This window comes from Aulonocara sp. 'chitande type north' Nkhata Bay, linkage group LG10, assembly GCF_057382095.1.
Source record: "Aulonocara sp. 'chitande type north' Nkhata Bay isolate Kocher_YH1m ecotype deep benthic linkage group LG10, A_spYH_male_GT1.1, whole genome shotgun sequence".
NCBI lineage: Eukaryota > Metazoa > Chordata > Actinopteri > Cichliformes > Cichlidae > Aulonocara > Aulonocara sp. 'chitande type north' Nkhata Bay.
This window is the reverse complement of record NC_141353.1, coordinates 20,741,347-20,767,933: the sequence shown is the minus strand read 5'-3', so window position 1 is coordinate 20,767,933 and position 26,587 is coordinate 20,741,347. Positions and strand designations below refer to the sequence as shown.

Sequence of the window (26,587 nt, the reverse complement as noted above, 5' to 3'; positions counted from 1 at the left end):
CAAACAATCCCTCCATTTTCAAGATCATGAGAACAGTTATCTCAGAGGAGAGGGATGTGTAACGGGTGTGACCGTGGTCACTGGAGTTGGCGTACGCATCAAATTAGCAGCAGAGAGACACATGACAGGAGGCCTCTAAGGCCCACTCCCCCCTTCTTTTAAAAAAATGCAGTCAGCCCATCACTGACATTTCAGCAGGAGAAAAACGCTCCTTCAAACAGATGTTTTAAAGGCATCAACAAAGTGCAATTTAATGGTGGTTGTAGTGGAGAATAATCTTCCTCTTCTCATAAACGTTTACATAATCAGGGACATCACAATGGCCTGTTTGTTGTCGCCGCAGTCAGCTGTAAACATTCCTGAGATTACACTGCTCCGATCAGTCAGCTGACAGGCCTGTTTACAGGAACCACTTAGAATTTACATCTTGACCTATTGCTGAATCCTTCTCAGGTTATTATCAGCACTGTGACCTTTCTTTCATGGGTTCTACTCATGATATTCACAGCGAGCCGTACAGTCCGCATTTTATCTTAATTTTCCTGTTGCACGTCCCATTTCGTTTTGCTTCAGAAAATTTCCAGCAGATATTCATCCAATCTCAGCAGCAGTTGGGCTTCTTCTTTGGTTTATGGCTGGTCTCTGTGCTGTCTGTGATCCCTGTGAGCAACATAAATAAAAACATATAATTTTTTTCACTTTTATGTTATTCGTATAAGCAATGTGAGCTTTCTTTTTCTCACTGGAAGCAATAGAACAATCAATTTGTGAATGGATCTTAACGGTTAGATTTCCTCAAAGATATATCTATGTTAACACACAGAAGTCACACCATTGAACTGGCAGATGCAGTGAACACGGGGCATATTGGTTACGCAGGAGTTCTCCCTTCATCAGTACAAATACATGCCTATGCTACATTACTGTTTGGTCTGTTTATGCTATCGGCACATTGATATGGTTAATTACACAAAGAAAAGTTAAAACATAGGGGTGGTGGGTGTTGTTTATAGAAATATATAGAAGACCAATATAAGAATGATTGTAAGTTTATAAGCAGTAAAATGTATTTACATCTTAAATTTAGTGAGGAACCACTTCACCAAAAACGCAGTTATTTATCTGACATTAAACTTTTGATATAATCCCTAAATACAGTAAACTTCATAAGCTAATGTGTCAAAATCTGTAATAATGATACTGTAAACATCAAGATGCTTTTATAAAGTGTCATAAGTACACAAAACCTAAAAATGGGTCATATTAGCCTGTTGTTAGGTGGTTGCTAGAGAATATGCTGACATATCTAATATATATAAGAACCTGTAGGGGCTCAAGATGTACACGCGTGCCTTGACTTTTGATTTCTCAGCTCACGGTTGTGTAGGAGGAGTTGGTGGATAAACAAACAAACAGAGATTGCTTGTGTTATAGTAGGAAACATCAATAGCAGAGCAGTGGTTAGCATTCAGGGGTGTAAAATATCAAGGACACAAAATGATTTGAGTTTTTTCCTATATAACTTAACTTAATCCCTATTGGAAGTAAAAATATCTTGAGCTCCAATTTTGAAAACACAGCTTTCTTTCTTTCTTTCTTTTTAAATAAAGCTCTGACTTGTATTATGACTATGAGTCTGTGGTCTGGGAGAGAGTCCTGGTACTCTCTCTCTGCAAAATACAGTATATAATGACCAGTGTTGGGCAATTAATTATATAGTTACTTCTTCAAAAAAGTAACTGAGTTATGCAAACAACAAAGTTTTTTGCAGCTGTTTACCTAAAAATGCAGCCAATGCGCTTTTAAATAAACATTTCAAACTATTTATAGAACAATCAGGTTTGCTGCATCGAATCTGATGCCACACAAATTATTTGTGCCACTCCAAAAACTAATTTCTGTCCACTATGAGATAAAGGAGAACAACAGCCTGATACCTGCAGGCCTGACAACAGGAGATGTATCACTCCTGTAACACCTGTAACATTCAGCAGTCGCCTCATTGTTCTGACACACACAACAAAACAATTGACTACACTGCACACTAACTACACAAGATTTACGCTAAACGTTGCAAATCTCTCACATCTCAAAACACCACCGTCACTCCTAAAACTTTCCCCCTCCCTAAACAACAAATGCCATGTTTTGTTTGGTCGACATGGTACATTTTTCGACCAATGGGAAAGGGTGGGGGTGTTTTTGGTTTTGCTCACAGGCTTTCGAGCCTTTTTTCTTATAAAACGCCAATTTAGCCGTTTCTTCCTGCAGTAAATATAAACAACGATAGTATTCAGGAAGAAAACCAAACATTGCATTTATTTTTATCATTACTCTGGTTTTACGTGGCCTATCAACACAATTGAAAAACTGGTATAAAGTCCACAGTTTTTCCATCAATTGTTCCGTCTGTCCTGCTCACATCTCCAATGCTTGTACACGTTCACATTAACGTGGCTTCACTCCACATCAGCCACGCCGCTTTGCTAGCTAAAACACCGGTGTCGGCACATAAGGACGTCATGGCCTGTCAATGACATTGATTAGGTGCGCATTATTGGCTGGACTATGGGATAAGGTGGCATCGTTCTAATCCCATACTGGAGCAGCCAGTCACTTACTGACTAACACTGCAAAGCAGAATTGTTAACATATTTACTTTAATTTCAATTCAGGTTAGATTTTATTTTTGTGCGCAACGCAGATTTTTTCTGCGCAGAGATCGTGCCAGCAGTGCGCAATTGCCCAGGCGCGCAGCTTAGAGGGAACATTGCTCAAAACATTCCCGAAGCTCCTCCGGCAGCGAGTTGGATAATACGAAAAGCAATAATCTCTGCACACAGAAAGGAAGAGAGTGATTTCATGACAGAGGATCCCAGATTACTATGTCACAATCATTCTCTTTTTTAATGAGAGGGGGTAAAGGTCACAGTGGGCTTGTTTTAGTGCTGCCAAGATCATTTTTATACGTATTAACAATTTTCAGTGGCATACCACATTTGTTTGATTAATAGCAATTTATTTGGTGGATCACTGTGCTACAGGGGCACTTACAGAGTCTCCAGACCTCACTGGAGAAGGTCTGGCTTTGACCCACTGTGGAGTGAGTTGGTCGAAAGCCACTCCAGTGACAGTCAATGGAGGTAAGATTAGAAAACACTCCGTGTGTCTAAGCAAAAAAGATTTTTTTTAAATGTGTTTTTGCCTACTCACAAAAAACATAAACAGATAAAGCACAGCCCCTTTCATTTTTGTGCTAACAACCAGATAACAACCACTGAATAATGTGGACTCACTGATTATGTCACCAACATGCCTCGACCCGCTCCTCTCCAGCTCAGATAAAACATTGGCCTCAAAAGTCAAAGAAGCCACACGGAAGAAGAAGTCCTTCACGCCATCTCCTGGACAAAAACAAAGTCACAGAGTTTACTGAGAGAACAAAACATGAAAATGAAAAGCATTCAGGCTTGATGACCGACTGTTTATCTCCCACCTGACTTTGCAGACACGGCCCAGTACTCTGCTTTGATTTCCTCAGAGAGCCTCATGGCTTCCTGCTCAATCTGAGCCAACAGGTCAGGAGACTGAAGAGCAAAACACAGACAGAGCGAGAGTGATGAGTCACTGCAGGGCAACTTCAGCAACCAGTCAACCCATTATCAACAATCTGACTGATCAGAACGAAACTCCCCAATATCTGGCATTTTACAGAAGACTAAAATTGAAAGCAGAAATATTTTTATTACTGTTAAAGTCTGTCATGTATGACGACAAGAGTTTTTATTATTAACTAAAAAATTCCTATCATTCAAAGCCTTTCATTTTGAATGAAAGGCTTTGAATCAGTAACAATCCTCACAATCTCACCTCACATTTTCAACTTATTAATCAACTATTACATTAAAAATGTCAGGTCAAATCTCAGTGTTTCATAATTTTTTCATAAAATTCACCCACACTGAGGTCCTTCTTGGTACCGACAAGGAACAATAAGACACTGGACGGGTCATTTTCCTTCATAGCATCTTCCAGCCACTGCCTGGATGCACACACATATACACACACATACATTTTATCGGCTTTTTAGAGAAAATATCTGACAATGACATTGTAATGGAAACGCCTTACCTGGCATGAGCCAGTGAGCCCACACTGCTTAAGTCAAACACGACAATAATGGCTGGAGAAATGCAGACAGTTTGATATGGGTCAGAACGAGAACACGAATCTTTCACCAGCTTTAGTTAAAAGACAAAAATGAATATTTTGAATCTTCATTCACCTTGTGCTCCTCTGTAATAGGTGGAAGCGATACACTTGAAGCGCTCCTGACCTGCTGTATCCCACCTAAAACAGATCACACGAGAGCTTTAATGGTCGTCTTTGGAATATTTGGTGAATGTGAAAGAAACAGTGGGATTAAAAGTGAACTAGAGTCCTAATGTTGACTAGATGCCAAAATGATTACCTTAATATTACACTGATTCTACATGTGCACTCACAGCAGGTACACGCACATCTGAAGGTGACATAGTGAATTCAAGGCATGTCATTTAAGTCGCACTGAGCAGCCTGAACAACCAGATCGTGAAATTATCAGGCGGATGCTGCACAGCCCCACAATTATCTATTTATGTGATCTCATTACACACAGACTGCTCATATTTGAACTTCTTCGTGGAGATTACTCATATGACCCTAGGGCTCAGTCTACGAACTGGATGTTTCTCTCTGGTTAAGAAGTACACTTACAGCTGTAAACTGAAGGGAACACCAAGCACCTCAAAGCGCTCCATCTCAAAATCCACCCCTATAGTCGCTTTGTAGTTCTTCTCAAACGCACCCTTACAGAACCTGAGAGCAACAGGGGACAGCTGGCAGACTAAGAAAGGTAAAACGAAAATCTTTTTAACATTTGTTGAATAAAATGCTTCATTTCTTAAGCATTTTTACCAAACAATACAGTAAACTGATTCCATCCTACTACTGAAATACAAAATATTCCAAATATTCATTAGTAATTAAATGTAAATGACATTTGTGGTATCATAAAAGTCTTCATCCTGAGTGGCATGGTTTCTGCTGAAACTATTAACCTGTAATGAGTAGGGATGGGTATCGGTTCTGACATAAACGGTAGTAACCAGACCGAAACGCAGCGCACATTTCGGTGCTTCATTTCGGTGCTTTTGTTTTCCTAAGATGTCATACACTTTGGATTCTAGCCAATCATTTCACCTTTGCGAGCGTAGTAGGCGGGCCCAGGTACGTACGTTCTTTTAGAGCAGAGCTACAGATTAAAAATGCCCAAAGCAAAGCGGTCAAAGTCTGGCTGTACTTCAGAGTAAAATATGCAAACTCAGCAGCCTGCAACAAGTGCTTTAAGGTGATACTGTGAAAAGGAGGAAACACCTCGAATCTGATGAAACACCTGGCGATGCATAGCGTTTTTTTAAAAGCCGAGAAATGCGCCATATTTGATAGCTTGCTGCGAGACCTCACACCGAGCACATCTACTGCGGGTGGGTTGCCAGTTATCAGACCCGGAGTTAGCAACATCCCCCAAAAAGACGAAGAGGAGAGTCCTGGCCCCTAGCCCTGCCAGTGTAGCAGAAATGATGACGGATGATGATGCAGCAGCAGCCGTTCTTCTCTGCGTGAGTAGCTTAATGTTCGTGTGTAATTTACGTTGAGTAGGCTAACCACGTTATTACATTAATGCATGTAAGGTGAACTAGCAAACATCATCATAGCTACATGCGACTGTCCTCTTGTTTGATGGCAGATACTCCCTTCACCCTGGCCAAAAAGGCTAAAAAGACCAAAGAAAAAGTGGAAAACAGTTAAACATGAGAGGTTTTTGGACAAAGTTTGTGTTTTTTCCACTGCTTCCAGTCAAGAGTGATACCATATATGCCCTATAGCTGCAGGGGATAACCCTTTTTATAAAAAACAGCTGAACATGAGAGGTTTTTGGACAAAGTTTGTGTTCTTGATTCTTTAAGCACCGGTTTGAGCACCGTTTAAGCACCGGCACCGTTTCAAAAGTACCGGTTTGGCACTGGTATCAGATAAAACCTAAACGATACCCATCCCTAGAAATGAGGATGAGAAAAACAAATGAGCCTCAGCTCTGTGCACATGCTCAGTGTCTTTAGGTGTGATTGAAAGTTTCTGCCTTAGTATGTTATGCTTTAGGTGTAATTTAGGTGAACAAAAAGTGTTAGGTAAATTCACGCCCCACACCATTACACCAGTGACACAAAGCAGGTGGGATCAATGTTGTCATGCTATTTACCCTAAATTCTGACCCTACCTCTGAATGTTTCAGCACAAATTGAGAATCATCAAACCAGGAAACATTTTTTCAGGTTCTGTGAATTGTAAATCTCAGTCTCCTGCTTGGATGACAGGAGTGACACCTGGTGTGGTCTTCTGCTGCTGCAGCTCATCTGCTTTAAGGTTCAACATGCTGTGCACTCAGTGATGGTCTTCTGCATACCAGTGGATGCTTGACTTGTTTTTGTCTTTCTAACAGCGGTCTGGCCGTTCTCCTTTAAACTCTGAAATCAGCAAGGTGTTTCTTCCACAGAGAATTACTGCTCACTGGATATTCTCTAGATTCTTTTTCTGACCATTCTCTGTAAACTGTAGATCAGCATTTTCTGAAATACTCAGAACAGCCAGTCTGACACCAAAAACTATTCATGTTCACTTAAATCACATTTCTTCCCCCATTGTGACATTCAGTTTTAATTTCAGGAGGTCATGTTCATCATGTCTCTATATATCAAGCTATATAACATATAGAGCTGTAGCTATATAAAAGCTTCTTACCTGCTGATCAGACACGTTTTGCCAACTGCAACATCACCCACGACGATGACCTTAGCAACATTAAAGCTGAGAACAGAAATCCACAACTGTCAGCATTCACTCAAAATCATGAAAATACACAGCAGGGTATTCCACAGCATGGAGAAATCACTCAAACATTTAATTACATAAATACTTGATATGTTGGAAGCACTGGGAATTTAGTAAAGTGAAGTGAAGACTTAATTTAAGGAGTTCTGCATCACTGCCTCAGTAATGCAGGAATTACAGCTATTTTTATTCATAGCCCCCCCCCCCCCTCCCTTTTCACACACTGGGATGGTAAAGAGAGGCTAAAATGTACCTATCCTACATAAACCTTACTGTATTTACGTGAGACTAGTTTGTTCAGATTTACTTCTTTACGAGGAGTAAACATCTAAGCAAAGTCAATGGTTTTGGCCTTTTTAAAAAAATGTGGTTTGTAAAAATAAATGCCATTAGCCTTTTCTTTAAAAACACCACCAACAGAAAGTGGTCAGATGTGGCAGGAGCGTCAGCTGACACAGTCAGTCTAATGTGATTTAGAAGACCAAATTAATCAGAAACTCATTAATATAATTTAAACCCACAGTGTAGAGATGTGTGTAGTAGCATGATGGGAGGCAGAGAGTGTTTATTAATCCTTATGTGACCTTACCTCACTGTGTCTGCTTTCTGGACCTGGCATGCAGCCTTCACGTGCGGGTGGAAGCCTTCTTTGGTGTGCAGCGCTGCATTTGCACTAAAACACTATAAAAAAACATGTCCATGTTTTATCATGCTTGGATAAACTGACCCATTCAGGAATAAAGACTCAACATTCATTTCAGTCATGATGTAAAACTGGAGATTCCGTCTCTTCATGCTCTGAGATCAGGTTGCACGGCTGGAGATACTTTTTTTATCACTTGCCAGATGGCAGCAAGGTTAACAGCCTGTGCCTTTTTGTATCCATGGAGATTTTTGTTACCATGGGGATAAACACAGAAGTCATTGTGGAGTACCTTTATTGAGGATTAAGACTAGGTTCAGGTTTGCGATAAGGTAAGGGTAGGAGATTCAACTACAATCATGGGGTTTGAGTGTGTGTGCGCGTATATATATATATATATATATATATATATATATATATACGTGTGTGTGTGTGTGTGTGTGTGTGTGTGTGTGTGTTGACTAACCTTTGGGAGCTGAGTAATGACCCGTTCCTTCTTCACAGGTGGCAACATGCTGATGCAGCTGATCGATGCACACACACGCATGAACACACACCTCCTTCAAGAAGCCGCTATCACCACTACAAGCACACGTTTCATTCACTGCAAGAGGACGCACTTCTTGTATTTATCCCTTTCTCATAAATCACCCACAGAACTACAGAATCCACGCAGCACAATGCCTTCTAAGCTTGTCAGAATTTAAAATTTAAATTCTATTTTTAGTAGTCAATGGACAGTAATGCAGAAATACACAAACAAATAAAGTTTTTCTTTTTAACAAAGAAATCTTAATGGATTTTCACCAAATGTTGTAGAAACGTAGACAGTCACCTGAACAAAGTTACTACTGTCATTACTACTACTTCTCATGGCAGCACTGCAGACCCCAAACTAACATTCCTTACGGGCCTGTTTGCTGGTCAAGGATTATGCAAGTTGTAAAAATCTTTACCTGAAGCACTCAGAAGATGTGTTATCCAAAGTCCGCAGAGGAAACAAATTCAGAACAAAATGACGGTCCCACAGCCTCAGAGAGAAGACCCACATACTCTGAAATGAGCGACGAGACACAGAGTTAGCTGTCAAACAGCGACAATGTGCGGTCACAGGTCACATTTTATATTAAGAAATAGCTGCATTTGTTAACGGGAGAAAAAAATAAAATTCACAGTTAAGTGGACAAACATAAATTACTAGCTTGAGCACATAAACAAATAAATAACACACAAAAGTAGGTGATGACCACTATAATACAGCTCTTAGCTGGTAATTAAATGCTAAAATGCTAACAAAAAATCCGGCACGTTGTTATAAATAAAACAAAAATGTTCAAATAGTTAAAATACACGCATTTAAAAAAGTATCTATCACCACAATTAAAGTGTTATTTAAAAAAAGAAAAGAAAAGAAAAGGATTATCAAAGCTAGCGAGGCGTTGGAGCAAGTGAGTGACGGTTTTCTCCGACAAAATGCGAAGAAAGCCGAAGTAGCACTGACGTTTTATTTCCGCGACAGCCGCAGTATAAAAACGCGCAAACGCGCATTGTTCGCCCTTTTGGTCTCTTCTCGTCCAGTGTGGTTCATTGTCGCTAGTTTCGCTGAACTTGCGAAGTGCATTGATACGTGAGAAGGCTGCCGTGGTTTTAGATGAAAGGCCCTGCGTTAAAGGTTAGTTTGTAAGCGTGTTTAAGTCGTGATTTCAGTTCGTTAAAGTTGAAGGTTAGCATTGTTCTTAGTTGTGATGTTGTAGCCACGTGGGGAGGACTGCTGGTCCTGTGCTTTTTGCTTTCTGCATATCTTAATGCAAGCATTGAATGCCTCCTCGATGTCTCATGTCTGCCATGAGTCTGGAAAATCATATTTCTGAAAGTCTGACGCACTTATGCTACTGATAAAAAGTGGTTATGCAAATTATTTCAAACCCATTCATTCTCTTTATCTTTGTGTGAAGAACATAAAATAGTGAATTTTGAATTCTCAGAAAGCTGTCAAATGGCTGAGTAACAATATGAACACCATAGAAGGATTTAAAAAATAATAATTATTTTCCTCTCACTCTCAGGTGGACCTAGCGCTTTTGGGTCACAGTATGAGTACAAAAATTGTTCTGTTCAAGTCATCCTGTGGTCTCCTTGTGTCCTTGGAAGGTGAGTGACCATAAAGTGGACCCAGCTCTTTGTCTGATACATCTGTAACCGTGATGAAAACTGTGAATAGGAAGTGCCGTCTGATGCGATAACTGACGATGTTTCTCACTCACTGTTCTGAGCCTCAGTCTCAAAAAAGCTCTGTGGTAATAAGCCTGTTCACATGAGTAGAAGTTAACTTCTGTTTGCTCTTCAGGCTACTCGGAAGATGCCAGATCAAGAGGATGACAAACCAGGATCATAGGTTGGCTTAATAGTTCTGAACCCATGTAGTTCTGATGCATGTCAAAACAAATGAACTCACACGCTCACGGTTTCCTCCTCCGGGTAAAGGAAGAGAACTTGAGCATCCGTGAAGGATGTTTGTCTGCATGGTGCGTGCACTCCCAGCTGAACTAGTGGACAGATGTGGATTTGTTACACACAGGTAAATTTCCATTCCTGCCCATAAGCAAGAAAAACTGGCTGCTTCTGTTGTGATGAAATTTAAACTGATAACAGCTGGAATTACCGGCAGATTGTTCAGTGGTGATCATTGGTTTTCTGAACACAAAGTGAGAATAAATTTGTCTAGAATTGACTTGATCAGTTCAAGTGGCTCACCATTTTGAACTTTGTTTCAGATGTCTCTAAGTGAGCTGGTTGAGATTCATCTGAAGACATGCCTAGCCAGTCTTCGTAAGTACACTTATAACAAACCTGACTGTATTTAAAGATAAGCTCACCTTTGTACAACAAGGACTGATTTTTAAAGTACTCACTGTGCACCACATGGAATTGACATCATTTGAAATCCTGCTGGGATTTGTTTGTATAATTGTGTCTGATCCTAAAAAGCTTTCCACATTTTGTCCAATGACAAAATCTGTTTAAAATTGAATCCAATGCTATTCATCATTGTGTGATACTTCAGTGTGCTTTGTTGTGCGAAGGAGAGTTAATTGGAAATGCATTTCCTAAGAGTCCTATGAGCCCTGAGTGGCTGTATCAATGATGAAAACCTGGAATAGGAAGTGCCGTCAGATGCGACAACTGACGATTGTCTCTAATCCACCTTTCTGAGTCTCTTCAAATTAAAGAAATTGATGCTTATCAAAGTGTGCTGCATATTCTGATGTCTCCCTTTTTTATTATCAGGTCTGTCAAATGATGACTTAGTTCACTGTCCAGTGAATTTATCAGGTAACATTTTTCCTCTATATGACAAGTACTTATCATTAATTGTGGTGATGAAACCTAAACTGAAAAGCTGGAATTACCGTCAGATTGTTCAGTGGTGATTGTTGGTTTTCTGAACAGAAAGTTGGAAGCGTTACATTCTGCTGTTAGACGAAAGCTTCTTGACATTAACTTCCTCTTATTTATGTCTCAGAACTTGATTCAGTGGCTGCAGAGACTCTGCTTCAGTATACATGAATCCAGAGCTCGGTAAGATACATGCATGTTGAGTTATTGATTAAAGGGTCAGATGTCTTAAGTCCTATAATTGTCTTTTAGCAATAATGTGGTCTGTTTAGTGTGACCTCTGCTGGAGAAATGCAGTGATGAAGTTTGAAAAATAACACGATGCAATAAAGAAACTTTTTGGAATTGTTAGCCTATTTTCACTATAATCTGTGTTGGCTTTTTATTTTGCACATCGTTCAGTCTATTTCCTTTCTCTCAGGTGAAAAGAGGACTTGGACTGGATCTTTATGTGAAGATGGAAAGCATTTATTGCTTGATGTTTAAGAGCTGATGTTGCTGTAATTTGAATAAACTATTGACATGAAACCAGTGTTCTCATTGTGTTAAACAATAGGCTTGAATTTTAATTCAACAACACCTGGTTGGCACTCAGTAAAATACAGACTTTTTAGTCTCAGTGTTTTAATGGCTTGGCTTTCAATATTATCTGACTTGGACTTGAACCACATCAGGTGACTGTAGTTTTACTCAAAATTTACTGGAAAGAGTCCTGCTCTGAAATGAACAACGGACTTGACAAAATATAGGGAACATCAGATTTGGGTCTGATTGCATCACAGCAGCTTGAAATGAGAACCTGCCATCAGCAACCCTGTTACTCTGGAAAATCACTGTCAGGTTTGAACTAAATCTACATACATTTACTGAGTTGTAAAGCAGTCTGGCTGCTGTAAATAATGAAGTGGCTGGTGAGTGTTTATCATGCTTCTATTAGATTTATTTTTATTGTATAGCACCTTTCAGAACTCAAGTCATTCAAAAAATGGCAATTTAGCTAGCTTAGGTGTAAAGTCACTGACTTTTCAGAACATGTTTCAACAATCAGAATTGGTAGCTCTGTTCCTGGCTCTTCATTGGAATCTAATGAGCAAGATGAGCAACTCCAAGTCAGCCCTGGCAATAAAGTTGAATCAACTTAAATTGAAGTCTAAAGCTCAAATGCGTCTGTTTCAGGAAAATGTCTTTAACAAGTTTGGACTGGTGAATACTTTACGTTGTGTGTACTCTCCTTCCACTACTTAATGACTGAGTGAGCTCGTGATTTTATCTTAGAATTGTTTAACAGTTGCGCTCTCTGCAGCTGGCAGAGCAAAGCATTTTATATAGTTGGCTGTAAATATAGGGACAAATGGCAAACGGAGCATGTTTCTTAAGGCTGTAATCACCTCACTAGTAATGGGTAGATGAGGCTTCATAAAGCGTTTCAGCACATTCCTCAAACTAGCAAAACAGCAACACTGTGTAGACACAGTGTTGCTGTTTTGCTCCATACTGACACCTGCTGGACCTTAAATATCATTGCAGGCAACTTACTTGACACAACAGACACTGATTTAATGACCTAGTCATTCTTGTATACACTGTAAGGTATTGTACTTTCTATGGAATCATTTTATATCTTTTACATATTGTAGACATCTTTAAAATATATTGTGAATGACATTAAGTGAAAATTAAACAAAGTATTCTGAATATCACCCATTTAAATGTAATTGACTCAGAGTTTGTTATAAATTTATATTCAAAAAAATAAGTTTTTGCATTCAGTTTATTGCGTGTTTTTTTGGGGGGGGGGGTTGACACCATTTCCCCAGTTTTGGAAAACTGACAGGCATAGATGAAGCTGGGGTACACAAAAAATGTAAAGCCAGGTGGAAAAGGTCATCCTATTCCCCCAGTACATTAAAGGATCCTCTGATCTTGGAATGTTTCTCTTTGACACTCTCCTCAATACTAAGAGGTTGGCAGTCCTCTATAATACAATTCAGGACTGCCTGATCCAGAACGGTCTTCCTAGATGCTTGTTTTCAAAATAATAACACACATTAATGCAAAAAAAAAAAAAGATGATAAAGCTGTTCAGTGTCTATATAGGTTTACCTGTGTTCATTCTCGGTGTGTTTGTCTCCTCATTTTCATGTTTGGCTCTGTAATGCCTAAACACTGAGGTGTTTATGTTTGTGTAAGAAATGCAGAACAGATACGACATTTAACCTGCATAAAATGAAATAAATAATTTACACTGCAAGTCTCATCGCTGATGGATTACACTGAAACAAAGACAGACAAACTATTTGCAGTTAAAAGATCAAAATGATCCCACACAGCAGAAACATTTCTTTTTCTTTCGGGCTCCATTTTGTTATGGAGAGATGTGTAATTTTTTTTTTATTTGTTTGTTGTTGTTTTTTTTTAATCTGCGAGAGTAATTTCGTGTTGTTGTTTTGGTGACTCATTCCGTTGGCGGATGCGGATTCGGTACCTTTTAAACACAGTTTGGCGCGTTGGAAATGAGCGATACAGCAGCTGTATCGATCACGTGACTTTTTCTTAAAGCGACACACGCACCGATACAGGTTTCACTCTGTGAGCTTGATATATGCGCCTGTGCGTTAGTGTTGCTGGACCCATCACTACACCTCACATTCTTTTCAGATGAGCGTTGAACAAAAGTCACCAATATTGTCTGATGGTGTAAATAAAAAGAGGCAATGCACGTGTATCTTATTGCCTCTGCTGCAGAAACATGATTCAACATAGTGAAGGCCTTCACTATGTTGAATCAACTATTAAACAAGGTATTTAATTTATCTACCGGTAGATAAATTAAATACCTTGTTTAATAGTTGGAGAAAAACTCAGAAGTTTAGGAGGCATAGTGGAAACATTGTCTAAGTTTGTTGAATAAGGAGCTATGACACAAAAGGAAATGGGAACACCACAGGGATAGGCCATGCAGAGCATTAGTATGACAGAGGAGTATGCTAAGGAACAGGGTGAGATAAAAGCAAGTGATCATGTATATTCTTTAAATCAAATCAAATCAAAATTTATTTATATAGCACATATTAAAACAACAGTGTTGACCATAGTGCTTCACAGTCAGTAAAAGCATGATACAATAAAAAAAAACAATAAAAGAGGACAACAAACAATAGGTAACAACACAACAAGCTAGACCAGCCAACTAGACAGAATCAAAAGCCAAAGTAAAAAAATAAGTTTTAAGATGTGATTTAAAAGACTGGATAGACTCGGCAGTACGAATATGGACAGGGAGGTTATTCCAGAGTCTGGGTGCCACGGATGCAAAGGCCCGGTCACCTCTCGACTTCATTCGAGACCTAGGTTGTGCTAGGAGCCTGTGGTTGGACGATCTAAGTGCTCTGTTGGGATTGTATAAGTGGAGTAGTTCAGAGAGATAGGTGGGCGCTAAATTATTCAGAATATTAAAAGTGAACAAAATAATTTTAAAATCTATGCGATATTTAACAGGGAGCCAATGTAATTTGGCTAAAATTGGAGTTATGTGTTCATGGATTCTCGTACCTGTTAAAAGACGCGCAGCTGCATTTTGAATTAACTGAAGCCGGCAAAGAGAAGAGTGTTGGAGGCCCGAGTAGAGGGAGTTACTATACAGGGAGTGCAGAATTATTAGGCAAATGAGTATTTTGTCCACATCATCCTCTTCATGCATGTTGTCTTACTCCAAGCTGTATAGGCTCGAAAGTCTACTACCAATTAAGCATATTAGGTGATGTGCATCTCTGTAATGAGAAGGGGTGTGGTCTAATAACATCAACACCCTATATCAGGTGTGCATAATTATTAGGCAACGTCCTTTCCTTTGGCAAAATGGGTCAAAAGAAGGACTTGACAGGCACAGAAAAGTCAAAAATAGTGAGATATCTTGCAGAGGGATGCAGCAGTCTCAAAATTGCAAAGCTTCTGAAGCGTGATCATCGAACAATCAAGCGTTTCATTCAAAATAGTCAACAGGGTCGCAAGAAGCGTGTGGAAAAACCAAGGCGCAAAATAACTGCCCATGAACTGAGAAAAGTCAAGCGTGCAGCTGCCAAGATGCCACTTGCCACCAGTTTGGCCATATTTCAGAGCTGCAACATCACTGGAGTGCCCAAAAGCACAAGGTGTGCAATACTCAGAGACATGGCCAAGGTAAGAAAGGCTGAAAGACGACCACCACTGAACAAGACACACAAGCTGAAACGTCAAGACTGGGCCAAGAAATATCTCAAGACTGGTTTTTCTAAGGTTTTATGGACTGATGAAATGAGAGTGAGTCTTGATGGGCCAGATGGATGGGCCCGTGGCTGGATTGGTAAAGGGCAGAGAGCTCCAGTCCGACTCAGACGCCAGCAAGGTGGAGGTGGAGTACTGGTTTGGGCTGGTATCATCAAAGATGAGCTTGTGGGGCCTTTTCGGGTTGAGGATGGAGTCAAGCTCAACTCCCAGTCCTACTGCCAGTTTCTGGAAGACACCTTCTTCAAGCAGTGGTACAGGAAGAAGTCTGCATCCTTCAAGAAAAACATGATTTTCATGCAGGACAATGCTCCACCACACGCGTCCAAGTACTCCACAGCGTGGCTGGCAAGAAAGGGTATAAAAGAAGAAAAACTAATGACATGGCCTCCTTGTTCACCTGATCTGAACCCCATTGAGAACCTGTGGTCCATCATCAAATGTGAGATTTACAAGGAGGGAAAGCAGTACACCTCTCTGAACAGTGTCTGGGAGGCTGTGGTTGCTGCTGCACGCAATGTTGATGGTGAACAGATCAAAACACTGACAGAATCCATGGATGGCAGGCTTTTGAGTGTCCTTGCAAAGAAAGGTGGCTATATTGGTCGCTGATTTGTTTTTGTTTTGTTTTTGAATGTCAGAAATGTATATTTGTGAATGTGGAGATGTTATATTGGTTTCACTGGTAAAAATAAATAATTGAAATGGGTATATATTTGTTTTTTGTTAAGTTGCCTAATAATTATGCACAGTAATAGTCACCTGCACACACAGATATCCCCCTAAAATAGCTAAAACTAAAAACAAACTAAAAACTACTTCCAAAAACATTCAGCTTTGATATTAATGAGTTTTTTGGGGTTCATTGAGAACATGGTTGTTGTTCAATAATAAAGTTATTCCTCAAAAATACAACTTGCCTAATAATTCTGCACTCCCTGTAGTCCAATGGCTTTGCTTTGGAAATCTGACGCAACTGGTAAAAGCTGTTTTTTACCACAGTGGACACCTGTTTCTCAAGTTTAAAAGAGCCATCCAGGAACACTCCGAGGTTTCTTACAGTGGGCGAGAGATGGCTAGCGAGAGGGCCAAGGGCATCAGCTAACTGGTCTTTAACATGTCTGCCACATAGATTTGTGGAAATTCATCAAATCTGACAAAACAGCAGGCTCAGAGTGAGGCCTTTCTATCTTTTTTTTTTTTTACATTATATCCAATCTACATGTTTAGGGTTGGGACTCCAGTCTTATGTATTACATTGTCAATATATAAAAGAGGGTGTGTGCTGCACATGTCACATCTTGCAATTTCAAGGAGGGATCAGTTGGTTGTCACCGTGCACAGGTAATAATCTCTGTTCCTTTCAATGATAGCTCTCACACGGAGTTAGGTGTCTCTGAATTATTATTATTTTCCTTGCACCAGAATCTGTCGGAAGACTTTGATCATCATCATGGCTAAATCTGAAACTTGTCTCGTCAACTTGCATTACCAGGATGGCAGCGAGGGAAGCCCCTCCAACCCTGCCAAGTTCAAAAATCAGGACTTCGCTCAGATAAAAGCTGACTGCCTCCAGAAACGAGAACTGTTTGTGGACAATGAGTTCCCACCAAACGGTCTTTCTTTGGGTGACCTGCCTGATATGAGTCCCTCACAGGAGAGTGAAGTGAAATGGCTTCGACCAGCAGTAAAATCATTTTAATTATATTTATTTTTCTTTCACTTCGAAATCTGATGGATTGTTAGTTAGCGTTTCTGTACAGTAGGAAAACAGATTCTTTTTACATGCTTGTCAGCATATTTTTCTCCACTGTCTTTTCAAGGATTTATTGAGAAAACAAGGAAAGAAGGATCAGCCTGCTTTCAGTAAAGATGGTATGTCACGATTTGACTTTGGACAAGGCGACGTGGGTAAGCAAAACTTTCTTGCCTATAGCTAATGACAATGACAAGTATGTTCCACATCTTGGGAGAACTATTAGTTTCCTCCTTTTAACAGGTAACTGCTGGTTTTTGTCTGCAATATCTGCGCTGACCTTCCAAGAAAATCTGATGGCACAAGTTGTGCCAATGGACCAGTCCTTTGAGAACTATGCAGGAATATTTCACTTCAGGGTAACAAAGGATTAATAAATGTGTCTAAAGAATACTGTCACAAAACAGAAACACAACACATTGTGGTTAATAATTCCAGAGGTGGTGAGTAACGAAGTACAAATACTTTATTACTGTACTTAGAATTTTTAGGTATCAGTACTTTACTTGAGTATTTCTTTTTCTGACAACTTTTTACTTTTACTCCCTACATTTTAAACAAATATCTATACTTTCTACTCCATACATTTTCCAAACAGCCTCGCTACTTTTGTTTTAACATATTTGAGGTGAGTAATTGTTTCACGTCACTGCAAGTCTTGGTGATTGTGGCTCAAGAGTTGGCCGTTCATCTTATAAGTGGAAGGTTGCCAGTTCGAGCCCCGGCTCCGACAGTCTTGGTCATTGTGTCCTTGGGCAAGAGACTTCACCCGTTGCCTACTGGTGGTGGTCAGAGGGCCTGGTGGCGCCAGTGTCCGGCAGCCTCGCCTCTGTCAGTGCGCCCAGGGCAGCTGTGGCTACAATGTAGCTTGCCATCACCTGTGTGTGAATGGGTGGATGACTGAATGTGTAAAGCGCTTTGGAGTCCTTAGAGACTAGTAAAGCGCTATACAAATAAAGGCCATTTACCATTCAAACATCAAACTGATTTGAGCTTAAACAGTAACACATGAAAGATAATCCCTTTCCCCAGTACAAGGGGAACAGTGTTTTTTTATGCTGTGAAACCTGCTGAAAAACAAGCTGAGGCAGATTTGCAGGTCAGTGCAGGATAAACAGGTTAGTTTGCTTTACTGTCATGGATGGATGATGATCAAATCACCACAGCCTGAACTATCACTGAATGGAGCTCTTAATAGAAATTATTGTGAGTTGTGATTCTTTTCTCCACTCTGAGCCATTAAAACTGATTTTAGGCCCTACATCAGGGGTGGGCAATTCCAGGCCCCGAGGGCCGGTGTCCTGCAGGTTTTAGATCTCACCTTGGGTCAACACACCTGAATCACATGATTAGTTCGTTACCAGGCCTCTGGAGAACTGCAGGAGCTAATTTAGCCATTTAAATCAGCTGTGTTGGTTCAAGGATTCATCTAAAACCTGCAGGGACACCGGCCCTTGAGGCCGGGAGTTGCCCACCCCTGCCCTACATGCTGAATCTCACTTTAACCTCTTGCCGACTTATTTTCTGTTTAGAGGCAAAGTCACGCCTACAATCTAGGCAACAAAAAATGTAGGTGTTTGTATTTTCCTTCTGTTTCTCTGCTGATGTTCAGCTTATCCTAGAAATGTCCTCCAAAGAGCTACATTTTACTTTCTTACTTTGGGTACATTTCAGAGCCTGTACTTTATTACTTTTAAAAAGAAAGTGAAGAAGTGGAGTCAGTACATCAACCTTTACTGGAGTATTTTTTAACACTAGTATCTTTACTCCTAGTACAGAAATCTAATCTAGATCAAAGTACAGAATCTCGGTACTTTTGCCACCTCTGATTGATTCTTAGCTGTCCTCTCTGTTTCAGTTCTGGAGGTTTGGAAAGTGGGTAGATGTTGTCATTGATGACAATCTGCCAACGATCAAAAAGCAGTTACTGTTTGTGTCCTCGAAATGTGGAAATGAGTTCTGGGCTCCTCTGCTGGAGAAGGCATATGCCAAGTAAATAATCATCTCTCACACTTTCATGTAAATCAGTTTAGAAGCCATCCGTCTCCTCAGCAAAAAGGGACTGACTGATAAACACGCACACACACACACATACACTAACATTATCACTCAGCTTAACTCAAATACCTCAAAACATTGAGACTGGACTGACTAACCAACACAAAGCGCAAACACACTGACCTACACCACCAAACCATCGCACACACCAACCTGTAAATGCTCTTTTGCACAATATTATTACTAGATATATTATATATTATTATTTTTTTTGCACTAACTTGTCTTGTAGCACCTTGGTTCCTGGAGGAACGTTGTTTCGCCTCACTGTGTATTTTTAAACTGTATATGGTTGAAGTGACAATAAAGTTGAACTTGGAAAAAAAAAAAAACTTTGACTTGGACATTTCTGATATGAATGTCATTGATTTAAAAATGTTTCTCCTTCTGGGTGCCTCCTTCAGAGTTTGTGGCTCGTATGCAGACATGCATGCTGGGTTTCCATCAGAGGCCTGCAAAGATTTCACTGGAGGTGTAAACCAGACTTATAACCTGACGGAGATGAACTCAGCTGGCCATGGTGATCTTTGGCTCACATTAAACAGAGCAACTAGGTGCCAATCACTGATTTGTTGTTGGACTTACCACGAAGAGGTAAAAAACAGACAAACAAAAAAAAACCCAACAAAAATCAATAACAATAGATTAAAAAAAAAACAACCCTTGTTCTGTCTTTTTCAGGGTGCTTTGGTCTCTGACACTGGATTGGTGAATGGCCATGCCTATTCCATCACAGGTGTCACTAAGGTAAACCAAGGAGCTAGAAATTTGCATTCAGCATAGGAAAAGAGTGAAAACAAGAGCCAAGAAAACTTAATTGCAAAAATTTTGATAGTATCAATGAATGTGATAATGTGATACCATTACTGAGGCATTTCCAATACCTGATGTCTTCACTTCATTATTTCATCTGAAGGTGGAATTAAACGGCTCCAAAGTACGACTGGTGCGAGTCATGAACCCATGGGGCCAACAGGAGTGGAACGGAAAATGGAGCGACAAGTACTTGACTTAATTAAACAACAAACAACGTCCATATATCGCTGACAATGACACAATTTGTACTAGCGTTGCACCTACACATAATCAACTCACAGTGTTATGATAAATAGACAGACATAAAACTGAAAAAAAAAATAGTAATTATAATTTAATCAGAAGCTGTGTATGCAAACCTACAACAGGCAGTTCAAGAATTTCTAAACATAAGATAAACAGTATAGCTGGAACAATAAGTGGTCAACAAAAGAGAGAGAGAGAAAACATAGGTATGCTGTGCAAAATGAAAATGGCCAGACATCCACAGAGAACAATAGCGGTGGATGATCACAGGATGCTTTCTAATATAAAGAAGAACAACTTATGAACTTCCAGCCAAATTAAAAACAGTGACAAACACTCTCACATATTGAAGGGGAGTTTTCAGCACAGTGCAAAATATCTATCGACCTCAAGAACAGAAATGCTGTATATGTAGTATATATATATATATAGTATATAAAATATATCTGTTTTGCAGCATTAAAGTCTGTCATTAACTTATTTGTTTCGTGTTCTCAGGTCAGATTTGTGGGACAAAGTAAGTCCAGAAGTTCGAAAAAAGTGTTTCAACCATGACGACGGAGAGTTCTGGTAAATTCTAAATTTTGCACACTGATTACTCTCAATATTTTAAAAAAGCTTTTAAAAACTCAAAAACAAAAAATCATATGATCATTTTGATGCATTACCAAAGAGTTTACATCTTATTATTTATTGGTTGATATTTTATGTATATATATATATATATTTTAAATCTCTATCTGCTCATCTGTCTGCCAGGATGCAAATGGAGGACTTCTGTTCCTATTTTGCTTACGTATCCATCTGCTGTGAGACCCCTAACTTTCTTGATGGAGACTTAAAATGTCAGTGGAATTGCATGATTTACGATGGCAGCTGGGTAGCAGGGAAATCTGCAGGTGGCAATGTGAAACACTGTAAGACAAGTTCACTCCTATCTAAACTTTAACTATCACTAAAATAATAATATAGTTTTTACATATTTATTTTATCTGTGCAAACACAAAACCCACCATAAATTTCTAAAATGTAATTAACAAGATGAATGTTTCCTCACTCTCTGTAGCCACCTTTGCAACAAACCCTAAGTATCGCATTCAAGTGACTGTTATAGACAAGAAGGAGCCGGGAGACAAAAACATCGTGCTCTCCCTGATGCAGAAACCTCATCAGGGAAATCGCAATGAGATACGCCTCCACCGAACTAGACTTACCATCTATAAGGTATTCATTCTGAATCCGCTTCCTTTAATTTAAATAATTGTTAAATACTGCAACTGAATACTGAAGGACAAGAAACCAAATCTTTAAAATAATTGTATCACCCTGTTATGAAGACATGAGTACTTACCTAATTGAGCAGCTGAGTTAGTAAGACAATAATAATGAAAAAATGTCTTCGCTGATTTCACATTCATTAAAGTTACTATGGAAAATGGTTCCTGTGAAACAGTTTAATCAAGTTATTCTTACCATTTTCCAATTAACAGATTCCATCAGGGGTAAGTGCAAACAATAACAAATATATGAAACTTTGACTGTGCACCGAAAGTAAATTCAGCATTTTAATAACTTTAATAACAATGTACACTGAGACTCAGGAGAGTTTTTCACTATAGATATTCCTTTATATTTCTGCCAGACTCCAAAACGACGCCTGCAACAGGATTTCTTTCAGAGGAACAGCCCTGTGAAGGCAGAAAAGACTTACAGGTCTGAGCGAGATCACATTGAACTCCACAGTCTGGAACCTGGAGAGTATGTGATCATCCCATCCACCAAAGAACCCAACATCACTGCAGATTTCGCTCTCGCTGTCTACACCAAGACTGATGAATAATATCATGTAAAGAATCCTTCACATAATGAAGGATTAATATGATTAACTCAGGATAATAAAATACATGAATTATTTATTTAACAAATGACACCATAGGGTAATTTCCTATTTGTTAGCCAGACATGAGCTGTGTTATCTCTGCTAGTGGTGAAATATGGGTGGTTGGGTTAAAAATGGTCACATGATTCATACTGTCAGGGTTGTCTCGAAAAGCGGTCCCCAACCCCCGGGCCATGGACTGGTACTGGTCCGTGAGTCGTTTGGTACTGGGCCACGATAGTTGAGGCTCAGGTGTGAAATTTATGGTTTTCAGGGTTTTTATAGTTATTTTTTAAATTGTTTTTATCGTTAACTAGGTTTCCCTGGGTCTTTTCCCGTATCTTATGAATAAATCTCTTTTTTGGAACTGGTACTGGTTTTATTTTGTTGTATTCATCCAGGCCAGTCTGTTAAAATATTGTTGGACATAAACCGGTCCTTGGTGCAAAAAAAGGTTGCGGGCCGCTGGTCTAGAATACTTCCAATATAATTTTTTGCTGGGCATTTCTATTTATTTCACAGCCTGCACAGGCAAAAGCAGCCATGTAGTGCATTTTTACACAGATAACATAAATACTGATAAATAACATGACTTTATCCTAAAAGAAATAATAGGCTAAATGATTAAAATGTACAATGCTAATGCTACTGATAGTTGGCCAGGTTCATCAATTTCTATAAAACAGAATAATAATTATTTAAAAGAATAAGTTCTGTGGACACTGGGTGTTAGTTTGAAGAAGTGATGTGGTGATGCAGTGGATAAGGTTCCTGGTTTAATCACCTGATCTTCTGTGTGGACTTTGAATGTTCTCCCCTTCTGAGGACTCGGGCTTCTTCCCACAATCCAAAGACACGCATCTTCACTGGTGACTCTAAATTGGGGTTCAGAAAAAATAAGAAAATAAAACATGATGATTTTTCAGCTCTGACTCTGTTTGTTCTTGTTTTTTTCTTCTTCTACGTAATATAAATTTTAATAGAAAAACTCAATAGAGAATATTATTTGCAACATTAAGAAATCCTCACTATAAACCGTTACACACACTGTGCTGCCATAAGGAAAATATTTATAAGGTATAAAAAGAAAAGCTGGAAAATTACACACTGCACCAACAGTATTGACTTGATATAAATAAAGCTTGTGTAGTTTATTAGTTTAGCTTAGTATGTAACCCCAGATAATGTTATGGCTTGAGGGCCAATTAGCAGCAGTCTATAAAGGGCTGCCAGTTAACATCAGAGGCTGCTGCTGGAACCGTGTCCCACCACTGCGCTATGTTGTTTTATTTTGTCAGCCTCTCTAGGTTTATGTTACCTCTATTCATCGGCAGCACGTTTTAAAGCTCAGTTTTTAAAACCTTACACTGTAACTACAGCCCAGCCCATGGAGCGGTATATTAATGACTAACCTCATATTGTGGATGGATTAACTTGGTGGTTCTCTTAACTGAAGTTTGGTCCGTTCACAGCATCCTGCCATGCGTTTGTATTTGTCCCTAACCATCAGGAACCCTCACATTAACTTTTATTGAGTGGAAAACAGTTAGCGTCCATCCTCCAGTTTCACATTATGCTAACTATAGCTGTGTAGCTAGCCACCACGTAGCACATCCTTATATACCAGCTAGTACAACTTTAGTAACCCTACAAAAGTCACTGCTGTTTAGTTTTCTGCTTTCATTTATGTCAGAAGTGATAGCAGAGCTGTACGTTTGAATTTTTTCAGAAATCTCTCAGTCAGAACATGCTATATTATGTTTAGATGGAAACAGGCGAGCTAATGCCCTCCTAACTTCTAATTCTGTTAAACTTCATAAATTCTGTTTTCATGGATGTCTGGATGTTAAACTTAATTGTTACACCTAGTAGAGCAGCCACACTGATCATTTTGTTAAAGATGAAAGAAACTAGACAGTTTTTAACTCTCAGCGATGCCGCAGAGTGGACCAGAAGCAAAGTTTGGACCCGGAAACAGCTAATGATGTCAGACTTAAAACTTACTTATGGGGACAAAATGCCCATCCCCACAAGTTTGAAGGCATTTTTGAGAGTCAAAATGGGGTTTTATTGTTTGGGTTACGATTTGGTTATAGTTAGGTTTAGGCCGAGGGTTAGGATTAGACATTGTTCAGTGTTGATCATTGGTTTTCTGAACACAAAGTGAGAATAAATTTGTCAAGAACTGACTTGATCAGTTCAATTATCTCACAGTTTCGAACTTTGTTCAGGTGTCTCAAAGTGAGCTGGTTGAAATCCATCTGAAGACATGCTTTTGTGACCCATGAAGAGTAATATTTCAAACTCCGCCACTCTGTGTTCCTCAGCCACTGCCTCGTTTGAGTTTTGGACGAAATGCATTCTGAGATATTGCATTTCGTCATTTTGAGCTGATTGGAGACCAAAACCGCCAATCAGATTTTTTTGCATCCAAGTCTGTGATTGGCTGGTTTTGTGGCACAAATATAACGGTGTACAGAAAGAGTTGAACGCACATGGGCAGTAATGTTGAGAGCGCAAGCAACACATTGCGAGCAAGCGCAAATGCAAAAACTGAGCGAGAGGGGCTGCTTTTGTGTGTGTGTATGGATAATAGCAAACACTGAAATACATTTTTTGCACGCAGCAATGAATTTTGTTCATTCAAATTTAACTTTTCTTCGCTCAAAATAAATTTCTCCTCAAAATGCAACACTTGCACCTGCAAACTTATTTTACGTGCGCTCAAAATATTTTTTACGTGCGCTCAGAATAGTGGCACAAAAATAACGCCATAGGAAACTGCAGTCATTGTGCTTTCGATTATACTCGGAACTCTGAAATTCTGCCTTCTGAGTAGGAAGATGTGGGTAATTCCAGAGTGCAGATGAGCTGCATAAAGGGCTGGACTGGGTCAAAAAAATCGGTCCGGGCATTTTGACTAGAGACCGGCCCGCCCTTATAGGAAAAACCATAAAGCCTTTGAATGAAAACATACACTGTTGTGACAGTGATGTACACTGTCTTGTTTATATATGTGAATCTATCTAATAAACTTAAACCTACACCACCCTCCCTATTCTGGTATTCTAAACAGTACTTAGCCAAAACTGCTTCATCGACTTAACTTCCTGAACTATCTACAACACATGAGAATAAGAAAGAAAAGTATTTCTTTCTGCTCCCCCTTTTCCCTCTTAATGAAAAAAAGCATCCTGGTGTAAGTTGTCTCTTAGAAACAGTTCTTAACAGTTCTTAACTTCCCTTCAACCCATTCATATCACCTTATATCACCTCATATATCCTTTTTTTTTTCTGTCCCATTTGGTTCTTTAGCCGTCAGAATTGTTGTTGTTGATGCCCAATGGATTTACTTTACTAAGTGGATCACCACGGCCTTGCCGTATTGGTCCATTTTATCAACCTCTGTTGTTATTATTTATTTTATTTTATTTTCAGTTGTTACAGACATGACTGGGGGATAGGAAAGGGAGAAAGAAAGTTGAAGGAAAAGAAAAACAGAAGGGAAGAGGGACAGTGAGAAAGGGCACTTAGAAAGAAAAAAATCTCCTGGATCACCTGTTGAGAGAAAAAGAAGAGAAAACAAGCAAAAAAAAAGAGAGAGCAGCATAATAAACACAACACCATTGCATTAATCTAGCTAAGTGTAAACAGCAGAAAATACTAAATATTGAATATTGTTGTGCAGCACGCAGGACCAACAGCGCACAATGTGTTTTGAGGTAGCAGCCAAGAAAGGTGTAGTTTATGTCTATGGACAGTGAACACCCGTGTGTACACCTGTGTGGATCAGCGCGTTTGTATTCAAAAGGTTTTCCCATGTAACGGTCTGCTAGAGGGTGTAGAGGGCCATAGCCCTGTCCCCCAGGGCATGAAGCAGGCATGGAGGAGATCCAGGCTCCAGACATCCAGAAGCCCCAGAGTGCGAGAGCCCAAGGAGGCCCACCGGAGGGGCATCCGTGTCACCCTCCTGGGAAGAGCTGAGAAGAGTCCCAGATGAGGGGTCACCCAGCAGCCACGGAGCAGAAGCCAGAGGGGGCTGCACTGGCGTGCCCGCCGGCTCTGCTGGCAGCCAGCTGTACCAGAGTGAACCGTAGGGCCCCCTACGTGCTGGAAGAGGCCTTACCGAGCAACAGGCGCCAGGCCCCGCCAAGTAGCCACCGGGAGTGAGCTGGTACATACCTGAGCGCCCAGCCCCGAACACCAAGAACCACCAACGCACCGACCCCTGAGGGCATCAGTCACCGGCAGGGAGTGTGGTGAGGGGAGATAGGCCTCCATACTTTGGGGGACCTGGGAGTTCCCAGAGAGGTGGAGTCTAAGACCTGACCTGACATATGGACAAAGACAAACAGGCACACACAGACACAAACATGCATTCCCACCCTCATGCACACATATACAAATACTCAGCACTCACCCAACGTAAGGATAGACACAAATTGACATTGCACACACAATCACACTCCCCAAACATACTCTATACCCCGGGTCCAGGTACCCTCGCCCCCAGAGGCAGAAACGGCACCTAGACCCAGGTGATGTTACCCCCGTGTTTCGATTTCCGAGGTAAGTCGAACGCAACACATGAAGTAACGAA

General features: G+C 40.0%; 2 protein-coding genes, 1 long non-coding RNA gene and 4 other non-coding genes across 14 annotated transcripts; 6 read left to right on the top strand and 1 right to left on the bottom strand.

Annotated features, from left to right (window-relative positions):
• Positions 1-103: 103 nt before the first annotated feature.
• Positions 104-9,268, bottom strand: LOC147320784 (ras-related protein Rab-34-like). 5 transcript variants are annotated; one of them, XM_086308975.1, is made up of 12 exons: positions 9,075-9,268; positions 8,530-8,627; positions 8,040-8,097; positions 7,520-7,611; positions 6,841-6,906; positions 4,756-4,857; positions 4,286-4,350; positions 4,132-4,183; positions 3,961-4,042; positions 3,497-3,587; positions 3,297-3,404; positions 104-660 (listed from the first exon to the last, which is right to left on the bottom strand). In XM_086308975.1, the coding sequence occupies exons 2-12, from the start codon at positions 8,622-8,624 to the stop codon at positions 602-604; spliced, it is 870 nt and encodes a 289-aa protein (XP_086165101.1). In that variant the 5' UTR covers positions 8,625-8,627; positions 9,075-9,268; the 3' UTR covers positions 104-601. The 5 variants fall into 5 exon arrangements, with proteins under 5 accessions (XP_086165101.1, XP_086165102.1, XP_086165103.1 ...); XM_086308976.1 differs by lacking the exon at positions 9,075-9,268 and having other exon boundaries at positions 8,040-8,177; positions 8,530-9,032; XM_086308977.1 differs by lacking the exon at positions 9,075-9,268 and having other exon boundaries at positions 8,040-8,155; positions 8,530-9,032.
• LOC147320779 (uncharacterized) lies at positions 9,098-12,611 on the top strand. Of its 2 annotated transcripts, XR_015131291.1 has the most exons (8): positions 9,098-9,245; positions 9,640-9,724; positions 9,921-9,968; positions 10,058-10,151; positions 10,348-10,402; positions 10,862-10,906; positions 11,097-11,152; positions 11,391-12,611. It is a non-coding gene; the product is annotated as an uncharacterized LOC147320779 (long non-coding RNA). The 2 variants fall into 2 exon arrangements; XR_015131290.1 differs by having other exon boundaries at positions 9,921-10,151; positions 11,391-12,605.
• Positions 9,771-9,842, top strand: LOC147320783 (small nucleolar RNA SNORD49). Its single transcript, XR_015131350.1, has one exon. It is a non-coding gene; the product is annotated as a small nucleolar RNA SNORD49 (small nucleolar RNA).
• Positions 10,199-10,273, top strand: LOC147320782 (small nucleolar RNA SNORD65). The gene has a single exon (XR_015131354.1). It is a non-coding gene; the product is annotated as a small nucleolar RNA SNORD65 (small nucleolar RNA).
• Positions 10,711-10,788, top strand: LOC147320781 (small nucleolar RNA SNORD49). Its single transcript, XR_015131351.1, has one exon. It is a non-coding gene; the product is annotated as a small nucleolar RNA SNORD49 (small nucleolar RNA).
• Positions 10,949-11,021, top strand: LOC147320780 (small nucleolar RNA SNORD65). Its single transcript, XR_015131355.1, has one exon. It is a non-coding gene; the product is annotated as a small nucleolar RNA SNORD65 (small nucleolar RNA).
• Positions 12,612-16,303: 3,692 nt separating the features above from the next.
• LOC147320778 (calpain-1 catalytic subunit-like) lies at positions 16,304-22,898 on the top strand. Of its 3 annotated transcripts, XM_086308973.1 has the most exons (13): positions 16,304-16,576; positions 16,658-16,919; positions 17,056-17,143; positions 17,232-17,347; positions 18,847-18,980; positions 19,451-19,640; positions 19,728-19,793; positions 19,963-20,048; positions 20,607-20,678; positions 20,868-21,025; positions 21,175-21,332; positions 21,599-21,610; positions 21,751-22,898. In XM_086308973.1, exons 1-13 carry the CDS (start codon positions 16,455-16,457, stop codon positions 21,946-21,948), a joined length of 1,662 nt encoding a protein of 553 aa, XP_086165099.1. In that variant the 5' UTR covers positions 16,304-16,454; the 3' UTR covers positions 21,949-22,898. The 3 variants fall into 3 exon arrangements, with proteins under 3 accessions (XP_086165099.1, XP_086165097.1, XP_086165098.1); XM_086308971.1 differs by lacking the exon at positions 16,304-16,576 and having other exon boundaries at positions 16,601-16,919; XM_086308972.1 differs by lacking the exons at positions 16,304-16,576; positions 21,599-21,610 and having other exon boundaries at positions 16,601-16,919.
• Positions 22,899-26,587: the final 3,689 nt, after the last annotated feature.

Excerpts from the sequence above, each read along its gene's own strand:
- LOC147320778 (XM_086308973.1), top strand. The coding sequence starts at position 16,455 with ATGTTTAGGGTTGGGACTCCAGTCTTATGTATTACATTGTCAATATAT. Across the intron at positions 17,348-18,846 it reads CAGGAATATTTCACTTCAGG|TTCTGGAGGTTTGGAAAGTG; the intron begins GTAACAAAGGAT and ends TCTCTGTTTCAG. Across the intron at positions 18,981-19,450 it reads CTGGAGAAGGCATATGCCAA|AGTTTGTGGCTCGTATGCAG; the intron begins GTAAATAATCAT and ends TGCCTCCTTCAG.
- LOC147320784 (XM_086308975.1), bottom strand. The coding sequence starts at position 8,624 with ATGTGGGTCTTCTCTCTGAGGCTGTGGGACCGTCATTTTGTTCTGAAT. Across the intron at positions 4,858-6,840 it reads AAAACGTGTCTGATCAGCAG|GTTCTGTAAGGGTGCGTTTG; the intron begins GTAAGAAGCTTT and ends TGTTGCTCTCAG. Across the intron at positions 4,043-4,131 it reads GGCTCACTGGCTCATGCCAG|GCAGTGGCTGGAAGATGCTA; the intron begins GTAAGGCGTTTC and ends GTGTGCATCCAG.